Source organism: Castanea sativa, chromosome 9 (assembly GCF_040712315.1).
Source record: "Castanea sativa cultivar Marrone di Chiusa Pesio chromosome 9, ASM4071231v1".
NCBI lineage: Eukaryota > Viridiplantae > Streptophyta > Magnoliopsida > Fagales > Fagaceae > Castanea > Castanea sativa.
Window position 1 is genome coordinate 10,949,985 of NC_134021.1, and position 16,679 is coordinate 10,966,663.

At 38.5% G+C, this 16,679-nt stretch overlaps 2 protein-coding genes across 6 annotated transcripts; one reads left to right on the forward strand and one right to left on the reverse strand.

Annotated features, from left to right (window-relative positions):
* The first annotated feature begins 234 nt into the window (after positions 1-234).
* Positions 235-1,089, forward strand: LOC142608740 (uncharacterized). The gene has a single exon (XM_075780426.1). The coding sequence runs from the start codon at positions 235-237 to the stop codon at positions 1,087-1,089; it is 855 nt and encodes a 284-aa protein (XP_075636541.1).
* A 9,800-nt stretch (positions 1,090-10,889) lies between these two features.
* On the reverse strand, positions 10,890-16,591 carry LOC142610304 (uncharacterized). Of its 5 annotated transcripts, XM_075782094.1 has the most exons (9): positions 16,248-16,591; positions 16,113-16,171; positions 14,922-15,772; positions 14,586-14,827; positions 13,186-14,076; positions 12,844-13,111; positions 12,200-12,443; positions 11,903-12,104; positions 10,890-11,595 (listed from the first exon to the last, which is right to left on the reverse strand). In XM_075782094.1, exons 3-5 carry the CDS (start codon positions 15,073-15,075, stop codon positions 13,798-13,800), a joined length of 675 nt encoding a protein of 224 aa, XP_075638209.1. In that variant the 5' UTR covers positions 15,076-15,772; positions 16,113-16,171; positions 16,248-16,591; the 3' UTR covers positions 10,890-11,595; positions 11,903-12,104; positions 12,200-12,443; positions 12,844-13,111; positions 13,186-13,797. The 5 variants fall into 5 exon arrangements, with proteins under 5 accessions (XP_075638209.1, XP_075638207.1, XP_075638206.1 ...); XM_075782092.1 differs by having other exon boundaries at positions 12,200-12,437; positions 15,350-15,772; positions 16,113-16,591; XM_075782091.1 differs by having other exon boundaries at positions 11,903-12,098; positions 15,350-15,772; positions 16,113-16,591.
* Positions 16,592-16,679: the final 88 nt, after the last annotated feature.

The window sequence follows — 16,679 nt, forward strand, 5'->3', positions numbered from 1 at the left end:
GAAGTTAATCCTAATCAAGTTAAGGTAATTAACAACTTGCAGCCACCTCGTAATCCTAAGGAAGTTCAAAGATTGACAGGAATGATGGCTGCTTTAAATCGATTTATTTCTAGGTCCGCGGACAGATGTAGGCCTTTCTTCTAGTTGTTGAATAAATGGAAGGGATTTGAATGGACTGAGGAGTGTGCTTTGGCTTTTCAACAGCTTAAAGAATATCTTTCTCGGCCACCTATTATGTCTAGGCCTGAGGTAGATGAGGTGTTGTTTGCTTATATCTCTGTAGTTTCCCATGCTGTCAGCTTGGTACTAATAAGGGTTGACAACGGTGTTCAAAGGCCAGTCTATTATGTAAATAAGTCATTGCACAAAGCTGAGATCCGCTACTTACCACTGGAAAAAGCCATTTTGGCAGTGGTACATGCCACACGAAAGCTTCCCCATTACTTCCAGTCTCACACAGTTGTGGTCCTAACCCAACTCCCACTTAGGTCTTTACTTCGGAGCGCTGGTTATACTGGAAGGATTGCCAAGTGGGGAACAATTCTGGGGGCTTTTGATATAAAGTACATGCCACGCACCTCTATGAAAGGCCAGGTCCCTGCTGACTTGGTGGCCAAGTTCACTAAGCCCTCATTAGAAGAACATACGAAGAGATCGGACATGGATAACAAATCAGTTGGCATGATCTCCCTGAAGGAATCTTTATCTTGGAAGGTGTACATGGATGGTGCAGCAAATCAAAGAGAATCTAGAGTTGGGCTAGTTATAATATCTCCAGATAAGATCGTCATTGAAAAGTCCTCGAGAATGAGTTTTTCGGCTACGAATAATAAAGCTGAGTATGAATCTCTACTAATAGGGATGACCATGGTTCGAAAAATGGAAGGGAAGAACATGGAGATGTTCTCGGACTCAAGGTTGGTTGTAGGCCAAGTGGAAGGGGAGGCCAGAGATCCGAAGATGCAGGAATATTTAAGTCAGGTTAGACGTTTGCAATCAAATTTTGAATCTTTCACTTTGATGCAAATCTCTAGAAATAAGAACACTCATGCCGACTCTCTAGCCGCCCTAGCAATGTCCTTGGCATAGAGTTTACCTCGGGTTATTTTAGTGGAAGATTTATGTATGCCTACTAAGATGAATGTAGATGTAGTCCGTGTTCATCAGATCAAAGTGAGACCTAGTTGGATGGACCTCGTTGTGCTATATCTTAAAGAGAATATCTTACTTGAAGAAAAATTTGAAGCTAACAAAGTACGTAGGAAGGCTCCTCAATTTTGGCTGTCAAAGGATAAAAAGTTGTACAAACGCTCTTTTTCAGGACCATACCTGCTGTGTATGCACGCTGAAGCAACAGAGCTGCTTCTAGAAGAATTGCATGAGGGGATTTGTGGAAGTCATACAGGGGGAAGATTCTTGTTTCATAGAGCCCTTACTCAAGGATGTTGGTGGCCTAATATGCAGAAGAAAGCACTGGAGTATGTAAAAAAGTGTGACAAATGTCACAGGTTTGCTCCCAACATTCATCAACCAGGAGGAGTTCTTAATCCTCTATCCAGTCCTTGGCCTTTCGCTCAATGGGGCTTGGACATTGTAGGACCCTTCTCCAAGGCAACAGGGAATATGAGATTTCTACTGGTCGGCACGGATTACTTTACTAAATGGGTTAAAATCGAGCCACTATCAAATATCAGGGATTTGGACGCAAGAAGATTTATTTGGAAAAATATTGTCACCCGGTTCAGAATTCCTCATACCCTTATCTCAAATAATAGCGTTCAATTTGATAGTAAGGCCTTTAGAAGATATTGCTGCAATCTGGGTATTACAAACAGATATTCCACTTCGACTTATCCGTAAGGGAATGGACAGGCCAAGGCTGTTAATAAGGTAATAGTTAATGGGTTTAAGAAGAGGTTGGATGATGCTAAGGAGCGATGGGTGGAAGAGCTACCACATGTCCTTTGGACCTACAGGACTACACCCTGTAGGTCCACATGAGAGAGCCTTTTTTCAGTGACTTTTAGGGCCGAGACGGTAATTCTTCTCGAGACAGGTTTTCCAACGCTGAGGACGAGCTCTTTTAGTCCAAGCAACAATGGCGGATTGTTAGAGAAAAGTCTGGACTTAGTTGAAGAATGAAGGAAAAATGCTATGGTTCAGCTAGCATACTATCAACACAAGCTTAAACAGGGTTATGACTCGAACGTGAAGCTAAGACCACTGGCGCCAGGGGATTTGGTGTTGAGGAAAGTTCTGGGTACTGCAAAAAATCCAGCTTGGGGAAAATTAGGGCCAAACTGGGAAGGGCCATATCCCATCATCTCAGTAGCTGGAATAGGAGCTTATTATCTTGAAAATCTGGACGAAACTGTTGTACCAGGTCCCTGAAATGTAAATAACCTATGAAGGTATTATTATTAATGAAAGTTTTTCCAGTTATATATAGTCTATTAATTTATGCGTTACGTTTATTGTCTCTAAGAATCAAACAGAACCTCGGCTATGCCTGACTTCTTGGACCACATCCCTTAGAAAAATTGATATCTTCCATTATTTCTCGAAGAATCAAACAGAACCTTGGCTATGCCTGGCTCCTCGGACCACATACCTTGGAAAAATTGATATCTTCCATTATTTCTCTAAGTATCAAACAGAACCTTGGTTATGCCTAGCTCCTAAAACCACATATCTTGGAAAAATTGATATCTTCTATTATATCTCTAAGAATCAAACAGAAATTTGGCTTTGCCTGGATCCTCAAACCACATGCCTTAGGAAAAATTGATATATTATATTATTTTTCTAATTTTGGAAATTGATTTTGGTTACATTTTGCTCCTCGGACCACAGTGATCTGGGTAAATTGGAGTTCATGAGCATCACTTAAAGCATTTGTAAGCACATTATACACACACACACACACACACACACACACACACACACACACACACACACACATGTTGTCTAGTCAATATTTGATTACATCCTTAAAGTCTTTAGGCTTAGAGGAAATGATGTGGATGATAGCTCTGATATGATGTATGGATCATTAAGTTGAAAGTGTGTTTTACTGAAATTATGGATTTAGAGATGTTTGTTTTAGTATTATTGTTTATGTAGATATTAAAATGGGGCGTGTCTCACTATCCTACTAAATGAATGCTAAGGAAAATAGAAATTACATAAGGGAAGAGTACAAGCATAAACAAACACCATGAACAAAGAACTTGCAATTCTCATTAATTTAAGCCTCGTGGAGGGTCAATTTGCTTACAAAAAATCTCATTACATACAGGGGCAAAATGCCATCCTCAAGGAAAAGGTATAAAGATAAAATTACAAAAGAAAGGGAAAAATGGCCGCGAAAGAAATAAAACCCTAGGAGCTAGGCTTTGGTTAGAGGTAACAACATCCTTGCCTTGGGACCCAACCTCTTTAGATTTGGCCTCTACCTCTTTCACCTTGGCCGTTGCATCTTTAGGCTTGGCAGCCTCCTTAGTCTCTGAGGGAGGCTTGACCTCCTTGCCCTTACTCTTATCCTTGTCTTCTCCCTCCTTTTGGCCCCGATTGCCAGCTTGGTTGGATTCTTTTGAAGCCTCAGAGGGAGGAGGAAGGCCCTGTGCAGCTAGAGGCTGTTTAGAGGATTCTTAAGTAATGGTAGAGGAAAGTGTAGAGGCAGCTGGGATTTCATGGATGTCGAGAGGATAGTATACACTCCCAGGTTACCTCCACTTCAAGGAATCAGGGACCCGTGCAAGGTTAAGGGCTTTCTCCCAAGTTTCCATGCAGTGATCTCGGCATACCTCGGCTAGCTCCTCAGCTAATCGAACCTTGGTTTCTTCTACTCCGCGGTTGTAGGATGCTTGCCGAGCGGCCTCCGCAACTTCCTCGGCTGCCCGAGCAAGGGCTTTGGCATTCTTCAGATCGGCTTTGAGGTCTAGAACTCGCTGCTATTAAGTGGCCAGATCTATCTCTTTAAGATGCAATTGTTTACGTTGATCTTCAGCCTGTCTCTGAGCACTCGCTATACCAGATTCAGTGCTTTTCCACGCCTTCTCCTCGGCAACCAGCTTATCAGCCAATTCTTGTTTTTCTTCCTTCACGGCCCTAGGGCTTTGATGGTCTCAGTGTGGGCTTGGATCTCGGCATTGGTCTCTTTCTTAGCGTCCTTGATCCACTCCTTAGTAATAAAAACTTCCTAAACAACCTGCACAAGAATAGTAGAGCTTATATATATATATAAATGTGTCTTAGCATTTATATACTTAATGTGATGGAAAAAACTCACCATAGCAAGGTCCCTCTTCAGCAACATGAAAAGGTCTGGCTGCCTCATACGCTTCAGGGCGTCCATGTCTTTAGGTAAGAGGAGGGGTTGCTCTAGAGCTTCGGCGAGGTAGGCCAAATGCCCTCTCTAGAATTCCCTTATTAAGGCATTCAATGATATAGCAGCCCCATCCAATTCCAACCAGGGGGCCCAAACGCGTTGTTGATGTCCCTTAGGAGTAGTTGTCTCTTCCCTATTGTCTGCAGGAACAACCTGCTTGTCCTTGGCTATCTTTTGTTGCTTGGCCCCTTTTTGAGGACTAGCTCACCTTCCTCTACATCTTGCTCCTTCCTTTTCTTCTTTAAATCTGCTATAGGAAGCAGGCTAGTGGTGTTGTAGGAGGAGGAGGTTGAGGAGGAAAAATGAGGGGCAATTGGGATTTAGGGGCCTCTTTGGATGACGACCCTTTCTGCCTAGCAGCCATTAGATCCTTCAAACCCTTCCTTGGATTCAAAGCCATTGATTCTTCCTTGGTCTCGCTATCTACCTCGACGATTATCAAAGGAGGAAAATGGGCTGTTAATCTATCAGGTTCGCTCTCAGAGTCTGATAGGTTGATTAGATTGATTCACTCCTCTTCTTCTTTCTCGAGTAATTGGTCTCTTTCTTTATCGAGAGACAAGCATGCTACTTCGGGATGTATAGGAGGGGGGATTGCTGCTATTGGGCATGTGAGAAGGAGGAGAGGAGGCTCGTCGGGCAGGTCTCATGAGGCAAGAAATCCTGCTTTAGAGACGTCTATTCTTCGGCGCCTACGGTCGCCTACTGTGATTGCATTACCTACGTCTTGGAAGATGGTCGATATTGGTTCAAAGCCTAAGATGAGATGGACCGCCCTCAGCTGTCTGTCTTCACTCACAAACTCCTCAGACCTTAAAATTCTGTTGAGGTCTTTGACGTTGGTTAGGCTTAAGCGGGGCGCTATGTGTTGCTTGTCTACAAAAACATCCGAGGAGCCAATCATGGTCAGACCAATAAAATCCGCCACCAAAAGGAAACTAATATACAACAAAAAAAATGAATGATAAAGTTAGAAGAACTAAACCCCGTTCCAAGGGGCCTAACCTTATGGAGTCACACTTGGTGTCCTCCTCGACTGGGTAGTGAAGACCGTCGTGCCATTCCTCGGAGGCAATTAGGTAGTCGTCCTTCATGCCCTTGTTGGATTTGGAAAGACACAATACAAGCCTAACAACACTAGACCTAGACTTGAGGTAATACCCCAAGTCAATAAGTGAGTGGCACTTATACATATGGACAACGTCGTGCCATGTGAGTCTCAAACCCATCTACTTATTGAGAGCGTCGACATTACCTAAGATTCTAAATACATTAGGTGCACATTGGTGCGAGCACAACCTATTGTTATACAAGTAGCCTCGAAAGCCCTCCATACCAGTAGGAGTATCTACTAGGTCTTTGAATCTACTCATTTAAACAAAATAAAAATGAAGATTTTGAAAAAGGGGAAAAGATTAAGAGGTCGAGGAGATGGGCCAAGGAGAAAAAGAAGTTAGGAGCGTGAAAACTTACGAGAGAAAGAACAGATGACTCTTTAGAAACTTCTTGAGAATTAGGAAAGTAAGGGATTCTTAAGGGCTAACCGGTTTATGAAGTAATGGGAAAATTATGATCTCCCAAACGTTTTATACGAAAGCGAGATTGAGTGGGAGTTATCCCGCTCAAAATTCAAGGAGAAATTCTGACCGTGGGATTCGCATCGCACCGTTGAATGTGAAAGACAGGGTGCCACCTGGAGCATTTAATGGGGCATCACGGGTTTTGAAGCATCAGAAACAGTTACAGGAGTGGGAAACGACATTCTCACGTGTAGAGATTGGAGAAGTGTGTAGAAGCGGTTACGTTGGATCAAAACCCCAATTTTCTCCTCGGATGGGAGAGAAAAATGGAGTTTTTAGGAGCTATTGTGGGGATAAAAAGCCTAAGATGCGTTTATGGGCCATGGGCTGTATTCGAGGATGCTTACCTGTCCGAGGACGGATTGATGGTAATAAGGATGTCAAACTTAAAGGCCCACGAGCAAACTGTTGCAAAAGAGGTTAGTGGAAGTAGTCTGAAGAGGAGTATTTCCTCGGCAAAGTGAAGTGAAGGTCAAATGGTACGCCATGTTAACTATAATGATATTTTAGAAGGTCTTGTGGATCAAGATATGTTTCACAAGGTCACAGAGAGGAAGAACGGATGGGAAATATCTTAAAGAAAGCTTCTACCACCGCATTAAATGCTCTTTACCTAAGTCACTGGCTGCATTAATGAGGAAGTAATATATGAACAGTGATTTTCAGCCTTACAACTATTACCTAAAGACTTCAAGAAGGTGCTGATGGGACAAGTATCCATGTTAGCCGCCTAGATCTACACGTGGAGAGCAAGAATGAAGGGGAGGAGGTATAAGAATGAGGGAGATTCCGGAGAAAAAAGGAATGAGGGAGAAGAAGAAAAACACTGTAGACTGGATATTTGTAATCAATCTTTAAGAGAAGAGAAAGATAAGAATCTAGTCCTCGGCTTGAATCTGAGGATAAATTTCAACATATAAACTCATCCATCTTTATCATTTTGTAACCTTGGGTCATTGTTGTTACCGTTTAAACTCATTAGAAACAAAATTTCTTACTCACACTTTATAAATTTATTGTATTGAACTCTTTGGACCTATACCATTCCTTTTGTTTGGGCTTAGGTACCAATTGTGACCTTACAATAGTGTACAACATTGTTACAATAATAACGTATTTGATACTATCAAGATTGAATTTTTTTTTTATGAGTAAATAATTAATTAATTTTATGGAAGAGAGACTGATACTATCAAGTATCATCAACGTAGTGTAAATCTTATATTGATGCTATCAAGATTTACATTTATAAAATATGTATAATGTAGTACACATTTGATTAGTTTATAATGTAAATTTCACAATTTTTTTTTTTTTGAAAAACAATATAAGTGTTATATTGATATTTGATAGTACAATGTGAACTAATTTTTATAGTTTTCCTTATATCTTAACATAGCCGTAAATTATGAATAGACTAGGGGGGCATGACTCAACATATGGTTATTCGCTAAAATGGGCATACAATTGAAAAGCAAGTATATATATATTTTTTTGAGAAGAGGTCAGTTAGTTCTGTATATATATATGACTGGAGGAAATTTCCATCCCTCTTCTTTCATACAATATATACGTTAGTTGAAAGTTTGTTCTTACTAAAAATATAATAATTATATTACTCATATGAAAGTATTTGTTCAAAAAAAAAATTTATACTCGTGTTTTTTTTGTCATCGGCAAGATAACTTTACAATTAAGCATTATTATTGATTATATCATTTCTTATAGTGCAATAAATTCTCAATTCTAAGAATAAAATAATTTTTTTAGTAAACATATAATGGAACATTTTATTCTTTTAACTCAATTCTGGATCTATGAGGTGCACAGGATTTTTTTTTTTAATTGATAAAAAACTACTGTTATAAATGGAATTTTACCCTAGCATTATATATATATATATATATATATATATATATATATATAGTTCTACATCTTTACTTTAAAAAATCAAACAATCCATCGAAAGCTCATTAAAAGTGACAAATTTCAAAATAACTTAAAAATGCTAATGGAGCAATATTGGTTCTATTTTCATACTTGTACATTGATTGCCAAGATATTTGATGATGATATCTAAGTTAACGTCCCATTTCTTTTTCTCTTTATATATGCAGCCAAATGAGTTCTTGGCCGCATTTAAATGCACACGTTTCTATTATGAGAGAGAGATTCGGTTAACGAATGCCCTTGAGACATTTGTTTATAAACCATTTAAAGAAAATTTTGTTAATACTTTTATAAATACTAGCTTGTAACTTCATTCATATGCATGAGATACATTTACAAATAAGCATATATAACTCATTGCGTATTAAAATTTTACCAAGTTTATATACAATGTTTGTATATTTTTTTTTATAGAACTAATGCTTGTATATTTGAAGATATAAAATAGCTACTTATAAACTAAATATAAGTTTATTTGAAACAAATGTAATAAAAAAATCATTTAAATTGTTATCTACTAAATTCTCAATTTTAGTTTGTCCAATCACTAGGCCTGTCCACGGGTCGGTCCGTTTCGGGTTTGTGCCCAACCCGAAACCGACCCGACCAGATCGAGTCTCCCAAATTTTAACCCATCCCCGACCGGAGAGGTTGATCAGATCGGGCTGGTCGGAGCTTCCACAGAGTTCGGGCGGATTGGTCGGGATTGATTATTTCGAAACGGTGAGAATCCGGCCAAGAAAAGATGAAAAACGGTAGAACTCCGGCGAAATTTTTTTGAAAAACTGTAGAAATCCGATCAGATCTCGCCAGATCCAGCGAGATCTTGGCCACTTTCGGCAAAATCTAGCGAAATCTCGCCGGATCTAGCTTAAATCTTCCCGAAAAAATCTCAAATCACACCGGATCTAACTAGGCCTGTCCACCCAGACCCGGACTCGGACCCGATCCAACCGACCAGACCCGACAACAACCGACCAACCCGCGACCGACCCATGAGCTCCGACAGTTGGCGGTGGGTTGCGAATCCCAAAAACCAAGTCCGGCGGGTCGGTTGGCGGATTCTCTCCTCTAAAACCCGCCTCAACCGACCCGACCGGAGAGCTTACAAAATCTGGCGATTCAACGATTTTTCGGCGCATTTTTGGTCATATTACTCTAGATCCAACGAGATTTATGCGGGATTTGGGGAGATCTCAACCAGATCTAGTGGAAATCTCACCGGATCTAGCGAGATCTCACTAGATCCGGTGAGATCTCCGCCGGATCTGGCGAATTTTCGCCTGAAAAAAATCAATTTCAACGGACTTTTCCACTGTGGACGACCCGACCGAAACCGACCGCTTTCCGATGCCTATCTGACCGCCCCGATCCGACAGGCTCGCCGGTCGACGGCGGGTCTGAACGTCCTCCACCCGATTCTGTTGGGTCAGTCGCGGGTTGGGCACAAACTCGACCTGGACCGACCCGTGGACACCCCTAGATCTAACACCTTCTCGCCGGAAAAATGATGGGTCAGTCGGATCGAGTTTCTCGGATTTGAGAGGAGGAGATCCGATCTCCGACCCGTTGGTCTCAGATTTTGGAGAATCAACTCCGTCTCCAATCACCGGAGCAGTCGGTTCGGTCGGTGGTGCGTTGGGTTCTGGTCGGCAGCAGCGGGTGGGTCAGTCCGGCGGGTCCTTGGACAACCCTACCAACCACCATTTGTATAATCAGGGCCAACCCAAGTCCTAGGCCTAAGGCCCCACCAAAAAACAAAATTTTTCTTAGAAAAAAGGGCCCCATTTTCCATAGTTAAAGGCCCAAATTTTTATAAAATTATATATATTTTCTAAAGGTTGTGCATTTTTTTTTTATTAATGATGTTAAAAATACTACAAATTTTACTATTGACTTACAAATTATCATGTTATTAATCACAAAAAAATGATATAAACATTCATTAGTTAAATTGATGAAGTTCATCAATGAAGACAATGTCACATTATATTTTGAAAATTTTATAGTGTTTTTAATTAGTACATTTTCTTTTTCATTTCTTTTAAGATTCTCAAAGTACAAGACCAGTAGAACCTTAACTCAATTGAAACCCTAAAATATTTCAAAAAGATGTTGCAAATGTGTTAAATCATCAATTATAGATTAATCTTTCCTAATAGTTTGAGATTTTAATTTTTGTAAACTAATATCCTACAAAGCCACATACCAAATAATATCTACCTATCTCTCTCTCTTAAAATCAAAATATAAAATTAAAAATTAGATTACAACTTTATTTAACTATGCATCGTCTTATATCCAAAATAAAGTATCTTTTTAATCTCAATATATTTTTATTTCTTTTTATTAATATTTATAGTTCAACTATGATTCTCTATATGAAATTAATATTAGTCTAGTTGGAATTATTTATGTATTTAATGTATCAAATTAACCATAATTTGATTAGTATTAAATAATTTTGTTTAATTAATATTTACATATTAAAGACTCCGCATAAATGTTTCGCCTTAGGCCCCAAAATATGTTGGGCCGCCCCTGTGTATAATAATAATAATACTATATAAGGAAAAAAATATTGATATCAAATAATATTAATTTTCTATAATTTTTAGTTTACACTAATTTAAATTTGGTCTAGATGAGAATGAAACCTAAGATGAAGCCTAAGTCCAACATAAATATAAGTCTTATATGTATATATATGTATGAAACTCCCTCCTGGAGACTTAAACTTTGGTCCTTACTCTTCACACCTCACGAGTACTTATACCTATGGAGTGAACATTACGCCAAGAGTGAGCGATGGTTAGAAAGTATTTTCTAAACGAATAACATCCATCAACAACAGAAGTCTATATATGAAAACCACGAACTGTTAGTAGTTTGACTTAAAGATCAAGTAGCCGCAAATTTCATTAGCCAATACCTTTTCATATTCTTCATAAGGATCAACTAAAACGATATAAAATAACTTTTCCTCATTAAAACACATTGAACATTGACAAGCATAGTGCAACTAACATGAGAAACAACAAGATAACAACACAAGGAGAAAACCAAGTGCTAAAACCTCCATATTGTTCGTAAGGATCATCTTCCCAATCCATGGCCTCTTTGCTATACTTCCTTCCCCCAACACTAATTGCACCATTTTCTCTTTCAGCTGATCTAATATGACTCTTCTCCAATCAAAAGGTCCGAATGCCCAAAGCCCTCCACTACAACTCTTTCATGTCTAAATCCAGGCTGGTGCAACTTCATGTATTTGTTAGCAAGAAAAGAAGTCTCCGGAGTCACAAGAAGACTCCTTCCTCCAGAAATATAAAGCGTAGGGAGTGGCATTCTCTCAGGATGGATCAAATATGAGTTGTTTCCTTCACTGTCAACAATGTTACCAGCATTGCAGATTTTTCTAAGGTGGGGAAATGCTGCCATAGGAAGCTTTGTCACATTTTCTTTGTTTAACCAGTAGTGCATGTTGGGGCTTAGGTTTTCATGCCAGAATGTGTTTCCAAATACACCAGAAAAAACCTCACACTCATTGCAGATGCATCTTTCATAATGTGGTATCAAACGGGTAATGGATTTGAAGAGTCAATGAGGCAAACTAGACTTTGATGTTTCCAACAAAGGCAGAACTGTGTTCTTGCCTAGCATGGCCATTGAAAGCTGCAAATTGATTTGAAAACCTTCTTAAGCTAAAGGAGAAATGGATTTGTAAAAAATTGTGCTATATCACATTATGCCTTCATTAGACCTGGATATCTTATTTTGTTTGTTTGTTATTGTCATTCTGATTATTATTCTTATTGACTGAGCATAGTAGAAAGGGACAGAATAAAGAAGATTAACATAGCCACACAAGACAACATAAAAACAAAGAAAAACAAAAACAAACAAGGTCTTCAAGACAAAACTATATTTTACAGCAACAGAGAGAGAGAGAGAGAGAGAGAGAGAGAGAGAGAGAGTTTACTGGGATCAGAGGAAGCCACATTTTAAACATGGACAAAGGATTTAACTTGATGAATATTGAAGAGTTGGTGCAAGACAAAGAAGCTATATGGGTTGCAGAGAGGTGCCCTCCCATGAGAGCAACATGTATGGCTAAGCCTCCAACACAATGTCCAACAACATGTATCTTTACGTGCTTCCCATGCAATTCAAGGATCCTATTTCTTGATGCAAAAGAAAATAATAAAGTGAGTACTGACAAGACATTGGAGGTTAGTAAGAATTGATTTCAAGTGGGGTATGTTTCTGAATTCTTTACCAGCAGGGACATCAAATCTTCCAATATCTTCAATTGTGAAGTTATTTGAAGGGTTCAAAGGGTGTAACCTTGTTTGCAATAACCATACTTCATGCCCTTCTTCTAGTAAAGTTCTGATTAGATCGTTTGGTTCAGTGGGCAACCAGTAATTCTCAGTAGAATACCCATTAAGAAGGAGAATTGGATATGGTTGTTTTGGTCCTTCAAGCTTTGAGAAATATGGTTGCACTTCCATTGCCTGCAACTGATAATAAATCCATCCTCCGCATGATATACATGAAGGACCCAGATTAGAAACTTAAGTAATAAAGTAAGAAAATAAAAGTAACAACAAAGAACTCTGTGCTCCATCAGGTATCATGTTATTGATTAATTAAGTCAATCTCCAAGTTGAGTGTGTAAGTCAATGTTGATGGATATTTCTTCTTCCATCAACTTATCTAAATTTAATCTTGATAGTGTGTTTCATAAGTTTTTAATCAATACATTGGTAGAATTTAAATGAATACCCCATAGTTTTATTTAGTCTTTCTTTTCTGAGTTTTATTATCATTGATTCTCTTGAGAGTCATTATATGCTGACATCAAGAAATAGCAGATTTGAGTTCTTATGCTCTTAAACAATCGATTGAGATTCCTGATACCTGTTTTAATTTCATGGAGGGTGCTGCTTGGATAAAATTTTAAGATACAAATCTGATGGGGTGAAGTCCTTGTGGCTCCCTTGTGGTCTCTGTAGGAAATAGGTTCTGTAGAGTGTGTATAATAGATGACATATGAACCTTCCTCTGTTGTTTCCTCTAAGGCTTATGAAACTCTTTAGAAGCTCTATCATGCAGTGTCGTCATCTCCCTCCATGCACATAATGCAAACAGATAAGGATTCATTATCTTCTTTCCCTCAAGAATATATCTGCATGAAATAGAATTTATTAATTCTTTAATATAATCAAAGAAAATGATCGGGGAATTTAAACTTTCTCATACCTTGAACCAGAAGAAGCTGCAAGGAGAAGATGATAATGCATATAGTGTGTGTACTGTGTAAGGAGCTCTGTAATCTACTTCACACAAACTTACTTTCCCATCTATGATATGTAATTTATCCTTCTCAATTGCTTTAAATTCCACATACCCACCAACTTTCCCTCTCAGAAAAGGATAACAATTGCTGATACACGGCTTCCACTCACTGAAGCCCTTCTGTTCTTGAGAATTCATCTTCATTTTTAGATAAGCTGTGCATGGCATACCCCCCACATAGCCCCTCATGGTTTCTTTAAACATGACCATTGATCTCCAACCACTCTCTGTATTCTTATTAGAGATAGAATGTGGATTTTGATAAGCAGTTTCAACCTTCTTGTGCTTGAGAACATCCTGTACAAGGTGCTTACTAACATGGGTTTATGCCAACAGAACATGGGATCAGAGAAGCATCACAGATATAGAGGCCTGGGTGCACCATGACTGAAGACTCTGGGTTAAATACCTGACCACTAGGGTTGCAAACACCATATGAAGGATCAGATGATGCATTGCACCCACCTAGAAGATGTTCCGATGTGCTTCGGTACCTTGATAAGAAGAGAATTCCTCCTACTTTCTTCGTTTTTGAAAGGCTTTGATTTTTTGGGGGAGCAAAGGATCATGGGGTGGACTAAAGCAAATTCTGTTCATGTCCTTTTCCATCATAATTTTCCCATCACTTTCATCATATCCCATTGCATTAAGAACAATAGCTTGACTTGCTTTCAAACCTATAATATGTCTTATCTTATCAATAATCCCGTGAAAGAACCAGTAGCCAGTTGGCCAACCATAAGTTGTGATCCCTTTAAATAGCAGGTGAGGATAAGCTGTTGGAAGTACAGCATTCTGTGCCAATGAAAAAAGGGTGTGTCAGATAAGTTCACAATGAAAAAAAAATGGTTTATAGTTTTAAATTCATGCATGTCTATGTATGCAAGCATGTTTGGATACTTTGAGATTTTATCTTCATAGAAATTTATTAGTGCAAAGACCTAGACTGCATAGCCACTCAAAAACTGACCATACCAGCTACCTAATTTTTAATGCCATTTGTCAATAGAGTATGGATTGAGATACATTAATTTCACACTGGCTATGTTCTTTCATGAGGTTGGGGATTCTACCAGCATATTGGATCATAATTCAAGTCAAACTCAACACCCCTAGGTAATCAGCATGTCAGAAGCATCTGTTAAGCCAAAATATAGATATAATTCATAATCTGGTTTCCCCATAGGATAAATTTGACGTGTTGTTTGCTACTAAAGCAGATTCATCATCAAATAATCTGACATGAAGGAACACCCCATTTAGAAGTATAGTTAATTTAAGTTTTACTAGAGAAGTTCCAAGACCTGGATGGTGAAACCCAATGAAGACATGTAAGATGAAGAGATGGCCAGCCCTGGCCGTTCTTGAAAAGGTATCTTTGAGAGTTGCTTTCGGTCTAATCCAAAAGAATTCAAGGGTAGTGGGCTTCCAGCAAGATAGGCCACAGTATTTCCATTACAGCTGAATCCAGAGCCAAGTGCATCTGAACGTTTCAATCCACGCATTTGTGACCGGAAAAGTATCTCAGTTGTGCCAAACACTCCAGCTGGGGAAAACATATAATTGGAACTTGTTAACATATCTTTTTAAACAAAATTTCTAACAAAAGGTACAAACTATTTGCTGCTACTGCTTTCTACCTGAGAGGACTACAAAATCACTTGTTATATAGTCAATCTCATCTAAGTAAACACACCATCTTCTCTTTCTGCTATTTATGCCGTCTTCTTGGCTAGTATAAAATGGGTTTTTAACCACATACTGAACTTGACATTCTGTTCTAACTTCACACATAAAGAAATTCTAATTTTAACAGGGAAATTAAGAACCTGTTTGGACAACCCAACAAATATTACTTTCTTTATTTCTTATAGCATTTGAAAATACAAAAAAATTATAAAATAATGTATTAAACAAATTGATGCTGTTCTAATCTTTACCATCATTTTGATTTTGGACTTTCAGCCACAAAATCTGAGAAGCAAATTATATTTATGGAACATTTCTGAACCAAGTAAATGAAAATATAGTTTTGCAGTTATTAACATATGAAGTAATAGAAATATGCCTGGATTGCTGAAACTAGATAATTTTTTTCAGTAGAACTTTTGGCATTATAAGGACACCCAGCAAGACAGTTTCCACAGGCCAAGCAGCTGTCCATTTTTTGAGGTGTCATTGAATTAGCCATTGACTCTTCAAGATCAAAATTCATGCTTAGCTTCACTGAAGTCTCAAATAAATTGTCAATCTGTTCGTCAACTATTTCTCCCAAGACTTTGGCAGCAGGAAACTTGATGGGAATACTTTGTGTTCTTAGCATGGCAACAGCTGAAGCTTCACAATGATCCCAATCCCCTTCCCATTCCTTTGGCCACTTTGGGTTCCTTCTAGCACAAACTGGGGTTGGCAGCATCACTCCTGCATTCACAAGTGAACCACCACCAAGTCCACAGGCCACTGCTGCTAGAGAATCATTTTGTTCATAAACCTATATTTTCATCAAACAGTTAAAAATTATATTCATCATTTACACTGAAGCCTACAGTTAGGAAGCCAATGATATTTTAACCAGGTTTTCAACTCATGTGACTACTACATTTTTTTGGCTTCTATAGGCTCAATGTGTTTTTGGTGACAACCAATTTACATCAATTAATTCGTAAAATATCTACAAAAATGTACCAAGGAATTGTCCTAGTAACAGATTCATATTTTTGTTCATGGTTGTCAATGATTCCAAATATCCATATGCTAAAACATTATTGTGTAATCACTTTTTCATCTTTATATTTGGGTTCAAAGAGAACATCATAAAAAGAGAAAACAACCTGGAATAGAGCATCTTTTGGGCCAAATCTAATGCCTAAATCCCGGTTCTCCATCCTCACTGTGGACATGATCTTAAAGCTGTCAGTTGGGAAATTTTGAGCTTCCCATCTCCGGCCTTTCTCAATTAAACATACCTTTATTCCTGCAATTGACATCCGACAAGCAGCAACAGAGCCACCATATCCAGACCCCACAACAACTGCATCATAACCATCTTCTTCTCCATCACCAAGCCTTCCTTCCAACTCTGCTTGTATCTTCATTTTCTTCGAAATCCAAATCAAAGATCCTTGAACCAAGTTCTTGTGTATTGCCAATTAGAACATCCCGTTAAAAACAAGTGCTAAGAGTAGTGTGAGCATTTCAGTTTAAGATTCTAGAATATTTATAGCAATATAGCTGAATATACTGCCTGCATGGATGTCACTGAATATACTAGTTTGTCTCTTTAAGTATGCCTTGTTAACTCTCTTTTTTTTTTCTTTGATAAACTAGCTATAAGACATTGTTTAAGGATGAAAGAACCAAAGCATGAAGATGAGACAAATGTGCACATAAGAATCACC

Excerpts from the sequence above, each read along its gene's own strand:
- LOC142608740 (XM_075780426.1), top strand. The coding sequence starts at position 235 with ATGTCTAGGCCTGAGGTAGATGAGGTGTTGTTTGCTTATATCTCTGTA.
- LOC142610304 (XM_075782092.1), bottom strand. The coding sequence starts at position 16,376 with ATGAAGATACAAGCAGAGTTGGAAGGAAGGCTTGGTGATGGAGAAGAA. Across the intron at positions 15,773-16,112 it reads CAAAAGATGCTCTATTCCAG|GTTTATGAACAAAATGATTC; the intron begins GTTGTTTTCTCT and ends ATGAAAATATAG. Across the intron at positions 14,828-15,349 it reads ATCTAGTTTCAGCAATCCAG|CTGGAGTGTTTGGCACAACT; the intron begins GCATATTTCTAT and ends TGTTTTCCCCAG.